General features: G+C 39.2%; 1 protein-coding gene across 3 annotated transcripts in view; it reads left to right on the top strand.

Annotated features, from left to right (window-relative positions):
- Nucleotides 1–18,164, top strand: part of SH3KBP1 (SH3 domain containing kinase binding protein 1) — a 213,125-nt gene that overhangs the window by 66,243 nt on the left and 128,718 nt on the right. For all 3 annotated transcript variants that reach the window (XM_058045216.1, XM_058045215.1, XM_058045217.1), the window contains one exon: nucleotides 11,419–11,542. In XM_058045216.1, coding sequence (XP_057901199.1) covers nucleotides 11,419–11,542 — 124 coding nt within the window. The remainder of the gene's footprint in view (nucleotides 1–11,418; nucleotides 11,543–18,164) is intronic.

The raw sequence follows: 18,164 nt of genomic DNA, 5'->3' as shown, positions 1-18,164 counted from the left end.
TTCTTAAAAACACCTTCCAAATGATGTTAAACAGAGAATGCAAGATACTGGATGAGTCAGTTAATGTTCTCATTAGAAAATCCTGCTGTTAAGGATCATCTGGTTTGTGATAGGATTTTGCATAAAGGATTTGTTACTTTGTCTCTCTCTATACCTGTCTGTGTCACAGAGATAGCTTATCTGCTTATCTAACATGTTACAATTTGTGATAATGTTTCCCAGCACTTTTTTCCCTAAGACTGTATGTTGTTGCTTTTTTTCTGCATTGGTCATCTTTTCAAATTGTTATGGTTGTGAGAAGGAACATAAATACAACAGAAGTCTCTCATATGTATATGTGTGTGTGTGTGTGTGTGTGTGCTAATATGTACAGAGGTTTTTTTCATACTGACAACATAAATATTTTTACTACAAGAAATATCCATTTTTGAATGTCTAGATACATTTTGTAGTCTGATACATTTTTTAATTAGGCCAGGTGTCTATGGGGAGAAACTCTTAGCAAGCTAAATTCTGGCATATCCTGCTTTACTCAAGGAAATGAGGAATGACATTGCACTTTCAAGCGAAGTTAATAATGCTTCTAATAGCTGGGTGAAAATGGAACCTTTGTGAGAAGAAATTTATTTTTGTTTGAAACTGCTTGAGTAATTTAATTCTGCTGGAGCTGAATTTAAGCTCTGGGGAGAGGATGGCTGAGAAGCACCTTCTGTGTCTCCCCACAGTACGCCCCTGCAGCATCCAAGGATGCAGGGAGAGCACACGAGTGTTTCTGAGCACCTGCAGAGATGTGTTTGTGTGTGTGCTGAGAACCCTGGGCAGCTGAAAGGCACACAGATGTACTGTGCCATTGGCAAACACAGGTGAAAGACAGCAGTTCCAGCTGATAACAGCCTGGCTGGCCTTCCATTGTCATGAAGGTTATAGAGGTGGGGGAAGAAAATGCCAGTTAGAGAGTCTGGTTGTGGAGCATCTTCCCCATGGCAAACCCTGCTGCAGCAGTGCCTTCTGCCCTTCATCCCACTGCTCACATGTATTGGTAAATAGGTAAAACAAAACAAATTCCCAGCCCCAGAAGAAAACTGGGAAGGAGTCTGTGCTGCAGGGGTTCATGGGCTGACAACTCCACAGTATGAAATCAGGAGGTTGCTTCCAGTTCATCTGCAGGTTGAGAGACCTGCTGCAGTCATACAGTGTGATTCTCTGGGAGGTTTCTGAAAAGTCTCTGTCAGCTCTGCAACTTGCCCACTCTAAATCTCAGAGTCTTTGGGTCATCATGTCTCAAGCGTCTCACATGGATGGTGTGTCCCTCTGTTCTGGTGACAAGGTGGCAGGTTTGGTTTTCCTCACCCTTTTAATAAATTTATAACAAACTTCTGCTTTTGTATTTCTCACCTACTTTGGGTAACCTGCACATAAAGATCAACAAATGTACTTGCTGTTTTTCAAAGCCTTCCTTGGAGGTGTCTTGTCACAGTGTGCACAAAATGCTAAGTGCTCATGCACCCGGCCTGTGCCAATCACTTCTGCTTCTTCGTGCTTCCTGCCATCTGCTGTGTCTGCTCATCAGTTATGCTCTGCTCACACCTACGTTGGGAGGCCTCAGAGAGAGGTGCTGTCATTTGAAAAAAATAGGTCAGGATGAATTGAGTGGCTTGGAGTGGCATCCAACACCCAGCACACCATGGTTTTCCTATTTCCCTTTTTTATTGCTCTAATTATGATTTTCAGTCTTGGTCTGTTAAGTGCATTAAGATGTAATGAATTGCTTCTTCTGATCACTGATGTAGCCAAGCATGTCTCCAATACCCAAACCACAATGTGCAGAGGGTGTACTCTTTTTTCTTCCTGGATTTCTCTGAGACAGGTGGTGTTTTGTGATTCTTTGTTTTAAAATGCGCTCTCTACATTTCTTACTGTTGTATTCTTTGCTGTTTCTCGTAGTTTCCATCTCCCTTCCCCCTCCACCCCCTCCATGTTCCTTTAATCATGTTTCTTTAATCTTTTCTTTTCTAGTAATTAAAAAACCCCCACAGTAAACTAATTGGTATAGGTGAATATGAGCTGTCTCCTTTTGAACTGAAGTACAAAGTGTGAAGCTAAGGGATTTAACAAGATTTTCTGGAGCTGAGTGAATGCAGAAACACACACTTATGTTCACAGACAAGCACAGCTGAAGGATTGCACAAGACTCAACGAATCCGAGAGTTTTCCTAATTTTATTATAAAGCAGGCACTCATTTCTCTAGAAGTACAAGGCTTTCTACATGTGTAAGAGTGTAAATCCTATCCAGAAGATCTTTACTTATCAGAAAGATGTAAAAAAGATATAACAAATAACCTAACAAATCTGTGTCAGAAAAGGAAAAATGTGGAGGTTCTTTAAAAGAGGAGTTTGAGTTTGCTGTGGAGTACTGGTCATGGATGTGTAGAAGAGGAACAGAGGATTTAGGAATGGCACAGTGTGACCTCCTGTGTTATGGAGGGCTTTGTAGCTTGGGCATCTTTGGCTGGGATAAACAGGAGAGTTCAGACCCAGATATCACAGAGAAGTATCAGCAGTTAGGAAGGAGCAGGCTGCATTGTGCCTTCAGAGCACAGTGCTTTCATGGTTAACGTAGAATACACTGGATGTAGGAGTTATTTTTTTTCATAACAGCTGCTGGTTTGCCACTTCATAGTAAATTTGTTTGTTGCCAATTTTTTGCATTAAATCTGATCTATTAATTGTTTTACATTGGTGTTTTCAATTTTCCCACTATTGTCTCAAATGTCTGAGGGATGACCTTTGTTATAAGTAAAGTTTATAAATAAAATTAGTACCAAAATGAGTATTCAAGTGTTCAAAGAACAATGTGCATGACAGATGGGCTGCAGAAGCCTGTACCTATGGCAGTGTAATGAATTTATGATTGTGCAGGCTGGTTCTAGGTGCACAGTAGGCAGGGGAGCAGAGTCCTGACAGGAAAGGCCTTTCTATCTGAGAAGCAAGGGTGGCACTATGGGCTTACCTGAGCAGCCATGAAAGCAGCACTTCTGGCTGTGTTCAAGGCCTTATCTGTGCTAAGGGAGAGCAAATCAGTGCATCTGTTTTATGTAACACAACAAGAAAAACAGAGGAGGGTAAAGCAGGTCAGAGTCCTCATCCTTAAGGTACCTGTTCTGCTGGAGTAGATTTGCTGTTCAGTATGTAAAACTCGGTGAGCAAATAACATTTTCTCTGTCAAGCTGTAAATCAGATAGCAGTCATGTGAGCCACAGAAATAGACCTGATTTTAAAGGCCAGATACAGAAATGAAAGAGAGGTTTAGGAGGCTGTGGTTAGAGAAACAGGCAGTACTGGCACAAACCAGGAGGCTCATGAACCCTAACTCGTGGGGTTTTTTGGTTGTTTTTTTTTTTTCTCTGTCACATGCCTGACAGCTGGGAACATGTTTCCTATAAACTTGGGATAAGCTGATAGTGAAAAAAGGAGAGAGGATGTGGAATTCTGCAGCAGTGAAACAAGAGCACAGCTTTTGTCATGAGCTCAGAGGATGTGTGCAGAGGCAGTTTGGGATCTGTGCCTCTGTTAGAAGCTGGGGATCACTGCTGCAAAGCACCATCTCCAAACCATCCTTCCCCCTCTGCCTGGTGACAGACCCACTGGTGAGTGTCTCCTGTCACAACCAGCTGATGGGGAGGTCTCAGTCTTGATCACGGAGCTTGAAGTTCCTATGTCCTCCCTCTGTGTCTTGGACCTGGCATTGCCCTGGAAAGGAGAAACTAAAAGCTAGTGATGCAGAAGCCTGGAAAATAAAAGCTAGATGGTTTCTTATTTCTCCCTGAAATGTCATTTTGCTTTTTAACAGAATGTAAAGCTCATGCTATGAAAATATACTGGATTTTAGTGCAGGCAACATCTTTCTGGTTGAAAATAATTTCAATCTTGATTCTAGTTCAGTTGCTGGGAATGTTTGTTCCAACCTTACTTCAGGATACTTTGTTTATTTATATTAGAACTACAAGATTCTTGAAAATCAGAGTCACATTTCTAACTAAGGACATTTGTAATTATTCAATAACTCTTAACTAGTTTTAGTGAAAATGTCACAGGAAATTACTTCGGAGGACTAAATATTAAATTGATGTGCTGTGCAGCGGAGTTCTATTTTGAGGCATTTAATAATTGAATGATTGAACTCATATATTGTTTGAAGTTACAGACACAGTCTGCAGGAAATCAAGGTGGCAGTTGTCTCTTGAAATGTAAAGTATGGTTTTTGAGAAAAGGGATTGAAGAAAAAGCGTTCTGTGTGTCAGAGGGGTCAAAGTGCTCCTGACATTTCCATTGTTATCTTTTGATAATTCAAATGTGTTGCATTGTTTCCTCTTTGCTGTATATGATTCCAGACTCTTATTTCTGTTCCCAGATTTGGCTTCAAGCAGGGCACATGCTACAGATTTTAGAATTGTGAACGACTCATTCTTTCTCAGCTTTCAACTCTTTCATTATGCCTGTGTCTTGTTTTCAAAAGCTTTGATTTTTATTAAACCTCTTGCTCCCAGGATGCAAGAACTGTTGTTCCCTTCATATGGAAGCCACAGATAAATCACTTTATAGTCTGATAGTGATTCTTCTCATATTTTTTCATGTCTTCCAACAGTTTTGAGGAATGAATTTTGTACCTGCAGCAGTACAAAAAATCATTTTGTTGCATTTAGAGTCATGGAAAAGGTTGCAGCAATTTCCTCAAATGTTTTCAGCTGAGTTTCCTGTAAAGGTCAGAACTGTTATAGTAAAACAAACTTGAAACTTTGGTGTAGTGAAAATGGCAGAAATTCTTGTACTTTCCTAACTGTAACTTTTATGGCTGACCTAATTCAAGCATTTGCTCTTACTTCAAGGAAGCTTTTTGACAGAGGGGCGGAAACTTCATCATGTGAAGGCACATAAATAGAGGAAACTTGTTCCTTGAAATGTAATAAGTGATTCAATTCTGAGAAAAAGAGCTAGGTCTTGCAAACAGCAGTAGAAAAACTATGTTTTCACTTTGAAAGCTGTTAACTGTTCTTTTTGCCTCTCTTCAGAAAGACAAAGCATGTGTCATTCCAATGAGTAACAGTTTTTTACTTACAAAAGATAAGGTGCTTAATTTTAATTTAATAAATTTTAATTGTGTTTAATTTATATATTTTATATGTTGGAATAGCCATTTAATAGGGTACAGGTATACTTGAATATATTGTATTTTCCTATGTGGTGGACTTTCATCACACTATGTAATTTGTTGTTATTTGAAGTTTTGTCACGTTGTAAAGCTGATGAGTCTAGGGATAACATCTTTCAAATTTCCTGTGGCTTATACTGATTAAGGATAGGATTAGAGAAGATCCAAATAAAAACAGCTCAGGTATTGTTTAGAATTTTGTGTTTCTTTGGAGAAAATATATTTCAAAGCTTGCTAGAAGAAAAGAATCTTTTCACAGCGATTTGTCTGTTGATATCTATGCAGTATGGTTGAATCCTAGTTCCAAAATGTGTTTTTTATGTATTAAAAGGGTGTACAAATTTTAAGGGCCTTTATGCCCCCATAACGTCTTTGAAATCATAATATTGCATGGAATGAAGCCTAGTTTATTTTTAAAGTTCACAATTACTTTTTTTCAGTACTTCTCAGACTGAGGATGCTTCTTCCCAGTAAGAACTGCTCATCATATTGGAATCACACTGAAACCCACGTAGACAGGGGGTGGGAGCTGTGTCAAAATTTCTGACATCAAGAGAGCATCTTTTAGGTTTATTGGTTGAAATGCAAGGTTACTTACTTAAGGGTTGGGTTCCTGAGGCATAGCCTGTTGAAAATGATCTGCTATTAACCTGAGCCCGAAGTTATCTCTGTGTGGGCTGGGAAAGAAGTGCATCATTTAGATCCATGAAATTTATACCGGGCAGGGCTCCAAAACCAAGAACCAAATAGTCCCAAAGATTAGGTTTAGAGATATTTTTGAAGCTGCTAGCACTGTGAAAGCCTACCTCTTTGCAAATGGGTTGTGTGAGTGAGACAGCTGCTCTTTCTGCAGAAACATCCCACAGGAACCGAGAGGTAAAGAGCCAAGCACTGCACTCAGGATCCCCCTGAGCTCCTTCTCCTGAGGCTCTTTGTGGGGTTTCCATTGACATCTGTCTTGTGAACTTTATTCTGGGAGGGGCTCTCAAGGTGGCCAAGCCTGTTCCAGACATTGTCAGCCCAGGTGAAGGTGGTGAAGGTTCTCACAGTGTGTCCCTTGCAGGAGACCCAGCACGGCTCAGATGTCCGGCTGTACCAGTCCACCCACCCCGCTCCGCCCAAGGGCAGGTTGAGTGGCAGCTGTATCTGATCAGGGTGTGAATGTATCTGCTGTAGTCAAAATAAAAACAGAAACCAGTGCAAAAGTCCTGGTCAGGAGGTGCACTGAAGTCCTTGCTGGGCAGGCAGCAGGTTGATCCTTTCCCAGTATTTTTGGGTTGATCTTTTCCCAGTATTTGTTGATATTTTCCCAGTATAATGTAGTCCAATATCTCACCTGTCTAGTTTCTCCTCTCCTTTATTACACAAGCTTATTTTTCAAGACACAGCAGTTCCTGAACTTGAAACTGGACTATTGGTTTCTGTTCATCCTCCTTTAGCATTTAAATTCAGCTGTTCTTCAACTACAGATTGAGGTCTTCTATCCTAACTGGAAATTTGCTTTCTGCTTATTTGTGTACATGAAATTTCTTCTTTAAAAAAATAATATCTGCAAACTTCAACTTGAAATCACAACTGGAAATAGATTTTGTCATACACTGGGGAAAGTTCCCATAAGCCACCTTTGATATGCATGGATTTGCAAGCTCATTTGCCTAATCTTTCCTCATGTGGTAGGATTCAACTCCTTGCAGATCTGGAAGGACTGGGTTACATAGAGAGATTTCTATAACTATTATTGATAAAGCACCAAGCTTTTAGGGCCATTGTAGTTAATTTACCAAATATGCCAGGCAGTCATATTCAGTATAATTTTTTCAGTAAAATAAACTGAGCTTTAAAATAAAAATAAAGTTACTTGGTATATTTATTTCGCCAGAGTTGTTTGTGTTTTCACTTCATTTTTCAAGAATAAATGAAATTTGAGTAAGGCATTGTGGTATTTTGCAGTAATAATTTTTTTTTTTTTTTTTACAGCAGGTTAGAGTGGGAATAGATGTAAAGGGCTATGTCAATATTTCTGAATTTAATAGCACCAAGAGTCCCTCTGGCCTGAGGATAAGGGTGCCTGGCTGTGTTTGAGCCACAGCTGAAGAAAAGTTCTAAAATCCTGAATTCCCCAAGGGTGAGCATTACAGAAAATACAAAAAGGAGGCAGGAGCAACATACTAGAGAGAGGAGAGGGGCTGTAATATTAGCACAAGTGTTTGCTGCAGGCTACAGGGGTGAGGCTGCTGGAGGCTGGGGCATTTGTTAGGTTTTGTTTACAAGTTTTTAGTCTTGTCCTGTAGTCTAAGACCAGGAAATAAAAAAATGTGCAAAGGTTTTAAAGCTGGCATTGCTTACTGCAGAATGCATCATAAGCCACTTAGATATGGCTTCCCGTAGGGTATTGCTAAGTATGAATGTGTTTCTGATAAGATTTTAGTTTAGTAGGGCTGGATTGATCTTTACTTGATTTCTGTTTCATTATTTAGACAATTCTCCTGTTTTTCTTTCAGCTCCCTCCAGGGTGTGCAATTTCAGGTTGCTGGGGTTGATCATGTCATGTTACTCTGGGCAGTAGCTATGAAAGATTATGGCCCTTCTCAGGAGTATCAAAGGCAACAGTAGTGAAAAGTAGCTCAAACAAATGTTAGAAAGGCGCACAAAAAAATAAGTCCTTGGACAATTTTGATGACTGCAAGGTGCCAAACCTTCTGTATGAATTTTGGCTTAGTGGACACTCAGCACGTGTCTTTCTTCTTTCCATGAATAGTGGATGAGAAGGAAGTGCAAGACTCCCCACCCTACAAACAAATGCCAGTGTTTGGGAGTTGTCTTGTATTCCTTTGCTTTTTCAGCAGCCAAACAAGGCTTTCCCAAAAAGCTGTCAGCAGCAGCAAAGGCATCAGTGTCATTCAGCTGGAGACTAAAGGGTACAGCATTGTTTTCTGCTACAGCAGGCAGTTTTCTCTGTCAGTTTAGAAGTTGCGAAAGGATTTTTACTGTTAAAAATCTAGTACTGCTGTTTCAGAATTTGTGAGTTGAGGGTTTAATTACATTCTGACATAAAGAATGAAAAGTAACACAGTAATGGCACACAGGAAGTAAGTTCTGGCAAGATGGGGTCTTCTGTAGGACGTTGTCTTGTGGTCTTGTTCACATGAGAATGCTATTTGACTCACAAATTCTGTTTAAACTGCAGATAATTTTTTAATAGACTTTGTCACCTAGCTGCAAAATAGATGTAAAGCTCTGGGTGAAGTAATTTATTTACATTTTCATTTTTAAGGCTGTGAAAAAGAAGCTTGTGGAATAATGTACGTGTTAAGTCTAGTCCACTTCTTTTAGAAAGTGATATATTCTTCTAAATGCATACAGTGTTCCTAAATTCTCACATGGTTCACTTTTTTATCATAGCTATGAACAATATTTCTTCTAACAACAGCAGCATCTATCACACAGATATCACACACCTTTCATACACATATTCACATTTGTTATTTCAGTTATTATGGTTACTCTGAGGAGTTGTCTCTTAGATACTATTTTACCAGTGTGATGGCAGTAGATAAAGGATTTATTCCACCTGCCATAGGCAGTAATTTATAAAAGTTTTATCTCTGCTAATGTACTGATACACAGAAAATACTTTGGGCAGATGTAGAAGACTGTATTAATGTTGTATAGCTTATAAGTCAGCTTTGAAATAATAATTGTTTTGGGGAAATAAAAGGTAAAAAAATTCTGAGATTCAGGTTTAAGGTGCATCTTACAGAGAATAACTTAAAAATTCTTGCTTTGCTCAATGCTGTTCACAGATGACAACTTCAGAAACTTCAAATAGAAATGTGCTTTCTATGCTTTAGTGCTCATGTCTGATATGCTGAAAATCTAAATAAGATCTACAGTATTTCCTGTGTATGTACAATGCTGTGAGGTGGTGGAAGTTGATCCTGCACTGGTTTGTAGAAGAATGCAGTGAAGATAAGAGAGGTGAAAGAGAGGAGGAGAGGTAGTGGTTTTTGTCATGGGAAGAGCTCATCCAAAGCCATCACCTGTCTCTGATGCCTGTTTAATGAAGATCTCATCAAATTTGCAGATGATATCAAACTGACAAGCAGCTGACATGCTTAAAGGCAGGGCTGCTCTTCAGAGGGCCCCAGACAGGAACATTATGGAATCCAGCAAGACAAATACCAATGCTTGCCCTGGGAAGGAGGAATGCTGGCAGCTCTGCAGAGTTGAACCTGATAAATTTGGGAGCAACTCTGCTGAAAAGGACCTGTGGGTCCTGGTGGGCAGCAACATAAGCACATGCCAGTCTTGTACCCTGGCACCAACACAGTGAACAGCATCCAGGGCTGCATTACTAGCCTGCAGATTAGGGAAATGGAAATCCTCCTTTACCTGGCACTCGTAAGTCCACATCCAGAGTATAGCCTCCCATTTTGTGTATGGGATGAGAATTTTGCATAAAGGGAAGATATTGATGAGCTGAAGCAAGTTCTGTGCCTGTGGAAGCTGGAGCACATGCTCCCTAAGGAGAGCTAAGGGAGGTGTGGGCTTGTTCAGCCTGAAAGCAGGGGTTTGGGGGGACCTCCTGCTACATAAAAATTGTTATCCAGGAGATAGTGACTCACCTTTCACAGTGATACCTGCTGGGCAGGACAGGAGAGAGCAGATAAGACTTGAGAAGAAAGTTCTAGACAAGGTACAGGGAAAATCTTTGTCACTATAAGTCAGTCAAGCAGTGGGCTTCTGCAGCCTCTGTCCTTTGAGGCTTTCATAATCCAGCTGCGCAAACAGCCTTGAACAGCCTGGTCACCTGCAGTGAAGGTGGCCCTGCTTTGAACTGGATTGGAGTAGGGACGTTCTGAGTTCTCTCTCAGCCTGAGTGGATCTGTGGCTCTAGGACAAAGCTTGGAGCCAAAACTCTTTTTTTCCCCTTATATTTTGGGACGTGGTTATAAGCAAATGGTTCAGCCTCTGTAGTATGTCAGTCACCTGTCCAGAAAGTGGAGGTAATGCTGTTTGTTTTCTTCAGTGGCATTTCCATATAAGATGGAAGGTGATGGTATTTTGGATGCTTTGTCACAGTGGATATGGACAGCAACACAGTTAGGCTTTTAAAGTCTGCCTAAGAAGCTGATATGTGGGGGTGTTCACAGGGGTCCCAGGATGAGGGAAGACACAAGGATCTGACTCCATGTTTCAGAAGACTAATTTATTATTTTATGATATACATTATATTAAAACTATACTAAAAGAATAGAAAAAAGGATTTAATCAGAAGGCTAGCAAGGAATAGAAAAGGAATGGAATGATAATAAAATCTTGTGTCTGACCACACAGTATGAGACAGGACTGTGATTGGCCATTAATTACAAACAACCACATGAGACCAATCAGAGATGCACCTGTTGCATTCCACAGCAGCAGATAATCAATGTTTACACTTTGTTCCTGAGGCCTCTCAGCTTCTCAGGAGAAAAAAATCCTAAGGAAAGGATTTTTCATAAAATGTGTCTGTGACACTTGATAAAGAGGATACTGTGCATCTCTAGCAGTAACTGTGAAGATGTTTTCTGTGCATTTACTTTCATGAAACCCCACCATGTATATTTTCGATATATACTGTCAACCCCCTTAAAAGGTAGTGAGCAGCAAAATGTGTCAGTGTTAGCAACAGCTCTGACAGCAGTCTTGCTATATGCTTCTGCCAATTATGGTAACATTTGTCATATTTTCCTAGTTAATAGTTTTTTTCCTGCTATGATGGTTGTTTCTGTGGTCTTCTCATGGGAGGGAAAGCAGATTTAGCTGCCTCTACATCAGGAGCACTGTGCTGGTTCTGCCCTGTGTATCAAACGTACAGCTCACTGCTTGATAAACTGAAACATCTATTTTCCCCCCCCTCACACTTGTCAGCTTTAGTGATCTTTATTAAGGGATTTTTAAAGCTATCCTAGAATTTTCATGCAGAGACAAGGAGATATTTGAAAAAGAAAAACAATAGTGCCCATTGGAAAAGGTTACTGAAAATTGCTTTCTTTTTGTGGCATTTCAACTTTTTAAGAGTCTTTAAGGTTACATTAGAGCAGGCAGAGGTATGTACATAGAAAATTTAAGAAATCTTGGGAGCTTGAGATTTAGAATATTCTGTAATAACTTTTTTTAAACTGGTTCTTTTTTCTTCTTTTCCCTCTCTACCTGTGTTCTGCAGGAAATAAAGAAAGACATGAAGAAAGAAAATACTGCCAACAAACCACCAGAGAAGCCTATAAATGAAGTTTCCAATGGAAGCCCTTTACTGTTGTCTGAGACAATTATTAGAACCAACAAAAAAGGTACAGTATATGGACATTTAATGCAGATTAAATTCAGGCTCTCCAAAGAACAAAATGCGAACCTCCCTTGTTTCTAAAAATAAAGCTAGAGTCTATTTAACTGAAAAGGCATGGCAGGAATAATAATAGAAAAAAAAATCTTTGTCCTCCTGGATTGGCATATATGGATGCATGTCTAATATTTCCACTTTAATTTGCACAGACATCCCTTTCTTTTTAAGGAAATCCCTCCTCCATACATTTAATTAAGGAAAGTTGTATGAGGAGATTGCTAAAGCTTATTAAAGTAAGGAAGTGGCAGCTTGCATATATGGAGGGTTTTGCACAGGGATGTCAGTCTACATTCACATATTCATGCTTTATCTTGGACAGAGAGCTCTAAAAAAGGAAAAAAGAAGTGGAAAACATACAACTTAATGCATTAGTTTCTTGGGAAGTGTCTTTCCCTGTCTTTCATTTGAGACTGGAATGTGCGCTCTTCATGTCTGGCTTGACTCCCAATGCAGATTCCTATGTAGGGTCTTGGGTGGCTAAAATGAAAGCCCCAAATCTTCTGTGTCATTCCCTAGCTCCCTGCCCTGCTTTCAGAACTATCAGAACCAAACAAAAATTTGAAAATATAAAACCTGGATTTTTCTTCAGGTTATGTTTATGCTCCTGTTTGTTTGTAGGAGGACAATTGGGTGTGGGCAAGAGATGTGCTGTAACTTTTTCTGGAGGATTCACTCAACAGTTCCTTGCTTGCTGTCTTATACAGAATATCTGCTGCCATTAATCATTGCTGTAATGTAATTTCCATTTTAGTGTGCCTTCTATACTTTTAGGACTGTTGTGGACATTTCCTGTTATGTATTATCAACTAGCATTTTATTTGAGCTGCAGTTTCAGTAGAGGTCTTAAAGTTTACAGCAGCAAGTGAAGAAGAATTGATAATTTTTGCAAAATGTATTATTCCTTTAAAATGTGAAGCAGACTAATCTCTACCTCTTTTGCAAGGATTGATATCCTCTGAAAGAAAAGATTGGAAATAAATCTCAGAAAACTTTGTCTTTTGAGCTTGCAATGTTGTCTTGAGTCTAGAGACGCATCCAAAATTTCTGCTTTGGGTCATAAGTTTTTCAAGCAACAGCAGAATTAAATTACTAAGAATTATTATTTTTCATGGCTGCTATACAGAACCATATGAGTAGTTGGGAAATTATCTAGGGACTAAGTTTGTTCCATATTGCTTCTGCTGCTATTTGGAGAAGGCTAATAGCTGTGGCAGATACAGAGATTTGTTTCAGTCACAAGGGGCTAGCACTCCAAATATGGATCTTAGAGCACTTTCTCCTCCTTTTTCTTCCCTCTGGCTAGAAGCTTTAAAGGATTCAGGAGAGAAAGATTTTCTGTCCCTAGCTGAAGAATACAAAACCTCATATTTACTGAGATGAGAAAAGCAAAGTCTGACATGAGGATCTGTAAGTTGAGGCAGGGCTCAGGTTTGGAAGCAGCAGATTTCGTATGAGGAGGTTGTTTCATTGGACTTGGCTGGTGGGGATTGCACTTCTCATGGCCACCTGTACATCGTGTCAGGGTTGGTGCACTGTTCTTGCTGGCTGCTTCTCCTCAGCCATTTCTGCTGCTGCAGAAGAAGCAGGTGCAGGAGGCCATGACCTGGCACCACAGCCAAGGATGCACGGGGCACAAGGCAGGAGAGCTTCACCCCGTTTTTCCAGGGATCAGTTTCAGCATGCTGCCATGGTAGCCTTGTTTAAGTGTGGAAGGTTGAAAAACCAAATTGCTGCTGGGTTCAAAAAGAGTTTTTTAAGATCTATGTGGCCAATCTCCTTGTGGAAAGTGTTGCCATATTGAAGAGGGGGCCATGGGTGTTACTTTCTTCAAGTATTCTTGTCCTGGGATTTTTATTAAATCCTAACTCAATCTGTTTACTGATCACAGAATATGACCTGAAAGACATGAAAAAGGGGACAGGATGTTTGTGTTTGGTTCATTGGTTGGTTTGTTTTCTTTAGTTCTCTTTGTTGTTAGGAAGTGAGTAGGACAGGGGTGCATCTAGAGGTCTTTAGCCACTGTTCAGCAGTGAAAGTGATAGGCAGTATTATTTATTTTCTTGGTCAGTGTAATCCTGCTGCTTGTAACTTAAGAGCAGATCCAGTGATGTGGGAGTGAAGCATTCTGTGCAGCTGCATTGTTTTTATTACCAAGATGATGAAAATATTGCTATTCTACTGCTGTGGTGTTATATTGTGTAGTTTTACTACTTAACTTGGTTGGCCTAATTTAAGTGTCAGCACTTTAGCAAGTATTTACATTTTGAGGAGCGGAATCTTGGCCTCTTGGGCTTCTGGCTTGTAGAGACTTATTCCTTGAGTAATATTGACAAGTGTCCAACAGTGGTATTCAAGGAAAATAGCTAAGTTATTTTTAAGAAACATCTAAGTAACTAAGAGGAAAATAATGAATTTCTCAACTAAAAAGGTATGTAGGATCCATCTTTATATCCTGTTTGTTTCATGCTAATTATTTCTAAGTACTGGATTGAAATTAGGGGTTCTAATAATAAAATCAGTGTAAATTGAAATAAGTGGCTGCATAATATTTATTTGCTGACTGAGGTTAAACCACGACAGTAATGGGTGTTGGATTACACATGTAGCATAGGAACAAATTAAAGTTGGTGTAACTCCACCAGCAGCAGCCTACCTGGGTTATTACTTCCATTACGTAGTGAGGGTTACAACTGGTTGTACGTCACCATTTGTGAATCACTCAGGTTTTTGTTACAAAGGCCAAGAGGAGATGGAAGGATTTGATTTTTTCTGCTTTTCACTGTGGGCAGTAAAACCAGAATATGTCTCATCCTTTAATGTTTCTTGTTGACCACAGATATTAGTGACCTAATGGAAAAAAACATTAGTGACCACTGCTGTGGTGGACATAATTTAGTTTAGGAAATACAATGGAACTCTTGCTAAATCACTGCCTGTTGGCCAAATTACCACACTTATCTTCCTAGGTCAGGTATTTTAATATGTATTGCTTTTTCAGATAGGCAGGGCTTTATTTTTTCTGATTTATTGCAGTGACTTATCCAGATTTATGAGTAACTTCCATGTATTCTGGGTGGCTCTGCCTTAGGCTGCCTATTGGCAAAACCTGGTTTATACCTGCCTCATTAAGATGTTGAGATCTGCTCCAGCATGGTAGAGATGGCAATTAACATCCAGGAAATTGAGCATTTTAATTTAGCACTGCAGTGTGCTCATTCTTCACCTCTGAAAGGCTCAGGAAAGGACAATTTGCTGGAGTGTAGGGATGGGGTTTGGGAAGCATGATGGCCTCGTTCTTTCCCTGGCTGCTCCCAGGGCTGCAGCAGCTCTGGGCTGCTTTGATGGTGCTTCAGGTGCTGCAGTGCCAGCCCTGTCTATTCCCTTTTCTTTCAGGTGCTGCAGTGCCAGCCCTGTCCATTCCCTTTTCTGGGGACAAAGGCTGTGGCACCTGTCTGTGGCTGTAGGAATGTCAGATGTTGGTTGGCTTGCATATGCATTGCCAGAAACTGGGAGGGATTGTTCTTTTGCTTCTTCCTATAGTTCATAAGTCAAGAAAATCCTTTCCTCACCATGAGTGGGTCTTTGAGTATAACTTTTCCCTGCTTCAGATTTTTTTGTTGGTATATAGTACTATTATTTTAAAACATTTATAAAGCTGACATTTAAAAAAAATATTAAAAATAGCTTTTTTTTCTGTTTAGAATTGGCATTGTTGCACTTTCGTAATAGCAGGATGGGAAAGTCTTTTATTCTCCGAGAACATTTTCAGATTGTTTGAAAAAAGCAAAATTATTGCTATTGTTGCAATTATTTAATAACATAAGAAAATTATAGCCAGGTCCTGGAACAGAAAAACACTGAACTTTTTTTTTTTTTCCTTAAATGCTTTTCCAATATGGTGAAATTCCATCTCTTCTAAGTTAATTTTCAAAATCTAAACAAGATCCAAAGTTGTGCAACTGTTTCAGATCTGTCATAAATTCAGTATGATCTTCATTCAGGTATGAAGGGATATAATGGAAACCTGCCTTCAATAAGCTTTAAGTGTTATATAGCCATAACTTATTTTAGGCTAGTTTTGTTCTGATTTTTGAGTATCCTATTTTTAAGTATCTTATTCATTATGCTGTTTTGTGTGTCTGGGAACAAGAGCCAACTTGCTTAGGTCAAGTTGCAAAACTGGAACTGATAGACTGTATTTTGTAAGTAAACTAACAACAATTGTTATGTGAGTAAACGTCTTTGAGGCAAAGATATATTGCCTTGTCAGATATATTTGTTTTCTATAAAGTGTAATTGCAGGCTGCATTGAGCCAGCAAATCTGGAACAGCTTATCACATGTTACATGCTCTTAATCAAAGCCAAATACTGAGAGCAAGGAAAGTTTTTTCTAGTTCTCTTGAGAATTATTTAATTTACCTTCCAGCCTACATTTAAATAATAGAGAGCATTTGCATGCTATGCTAAAAGGGAAGTTTTGTGTAAATAGGTTTGTTGATATAATAGGTTTAATTTAGGAATAAATTACAAGTCTGTTATATGCAAAACTGAGATTTAAGACCATTTTTTGTAAATTAGATAAACGGGAAAAGTATTTTGCAAGAAAAATGCTTCCTAATTTTGTTCAATAGTTTTTTTTTATTATTGGGATATAAAAAGGCACCCCAGTTATTAGAAGCACAGACTGTTGGCTTCTCAGCATATGAGTGTGTTGACTCAATCTTTTATTAAATAATCTATGTAAGCTATGATTCTGGTAATATTTTTCAACAGAAAGGCAAACTTCAAAATCTTTTTCATAAAATATTTTATTTCCAAGAGGTGGAAGTGGCTGCCTTCATCACGCTTGATAAGGTGTCTCACCCTCAGTATGCTCAGCTTTGGTTTTCCTTTCTAACACAGTAAGTTTGAAGGCATTGATCTTTCGTTGGATTATTCTTCTGCTGTTTACACATTCAGGCCCTCTCCACAGACAGGCTTTGGTGTTCCCTCGCAAATACTGCCAGCTTCAGAGAAATTATTGCTAGCAGGGAAAAAATCCCTTTCATTTCTAAGATCAGCTAATTGGTGTATAATCAGTACACAGTTTACACAAATATGCACAAGAACATACTGCTCAGCCTATTAAGGTTAAAATATGCATGCAACATATGACACCAACCCAAAATGAGACATAAAAAATTAATGGCACAGGAAACTTGAATGTGCAAAATATTTATTCTTTGGGTTTAAATACCATATCTGCATATGCATATGTAGTGTTTCAGATGATACACATTTCCTTTAAAAGTAATGTTTTTTGAAAATAAGTGTGTAAATTATCCCAGTATTTAGTTAAGCTACACTGTACTGGAAGTCAGTGCTTTCAGTTCAGAGAGGCAGGAAAAGACACTAGTCTGTGCTGGACATGTGGGTGTGACATTGACATTGGTTTTTTTGTGGCTGGAAGAAACATCTCAGCGCTGTCTTCTTGGCAGGAGTGGAATGGGTGCTCACTCATTCTTTTCAAGCCCATCTTGTTTATGAGTTTAATTTAAAAAATTACTTGAGACACATAAAATCTAAATTTCTTTTCCTGTGTTATGGTCATTTGATACCCTGGTATTCAGTTAAGGTTTCATAATCTATCCAGATTCCAGTATCTTTTCCCAGGAGATAATTTATTTTCTTGTTATTTACTGTGCAGTGTCCCCCATCTTTTTTTTTTAAATCCCAATTGCTTACCCTTTCTTTTCAATTACTCCTTTCTTGTAGTCTTCAAAATGCATGAACGCAGAGCCCTGACTTAGTTTCTGCAATTTTGAATCCTTGCATCCATCCACTGGTGTGGCATGCCAGTATCATGAGGCTCTCTGCAGGATCAGCCTATAGAAACAAGAAGTCACTCTGGGTTTGAAGTGAAATTCCAGGTTAATTCTATCCTCTGGGCATCTGTTTGCCTCAGTGGCTCTCTTGTGTGTCAGATATTTAGCTCTGGGAATCCCATTTATGGATCATGCTGGGAAACACTAAACAAAAACACATCCACTGCATCAAGTAGCTGACTGTATACACATCTCTGTGTGTATCTATTAAACAAGGTAACAGAGAACTAAAAAAAAAAAAAAAGAGTAATGCAAGAGAAGAGAAAATGCCATATTTGGGCAATTGCCAGCTGTCTGAGCACACTTGTTTTAATAAAATATTTAGATCTGGATCTGCATTTGGAAACTGGGAGGTTGGTATGGAGAAAATTGGGACAATGGTTTAGAATTTAGTTTTTTCCTGTTGGGTGCTGGACAGGACAGAGAAGAGGCAGAAAATGACCTTTTCATATGGAGCCTAAAGAGATGCGGGAGAGCAGTCCCTGCTGAGCATTCCCAGCAGCCTCCAGATGAAACAGAGGGAGGTAGTTATGGAAACAGATGTGGGCATAATTTAGTTTGTTGGTTATTTTTATTTAAGCTAGACCCAGAATTATATTTGTATCAATGAAAAAGCAGAGGCAAGTGAATTTTTAGGAAGAGAGTGAGAGAGAACAAGAGAAGTGGTGGAACAGGGCTACAGGGAGTGTTGAAAGAATAAGGAG

Source organism: Melospiza georgiana, chromosome 2, assembly GCF_028018845.1.
Source record: "Melospiza georgiana isolate bMelGeo1 chromosome 2, bMelGeo1.pri, whole genome shotgun sequence".
Lineage (NCBI taxonomy): Eukaryota > Metazoa > Chordata > Aves > Passeriformes > Passerellidae > Melospiza > Melospiza georgiana.
Note: the sequence above shows the minus strand (reverse complement) of the source record. Positions and strands in the feature narration are given on the sequence as shown.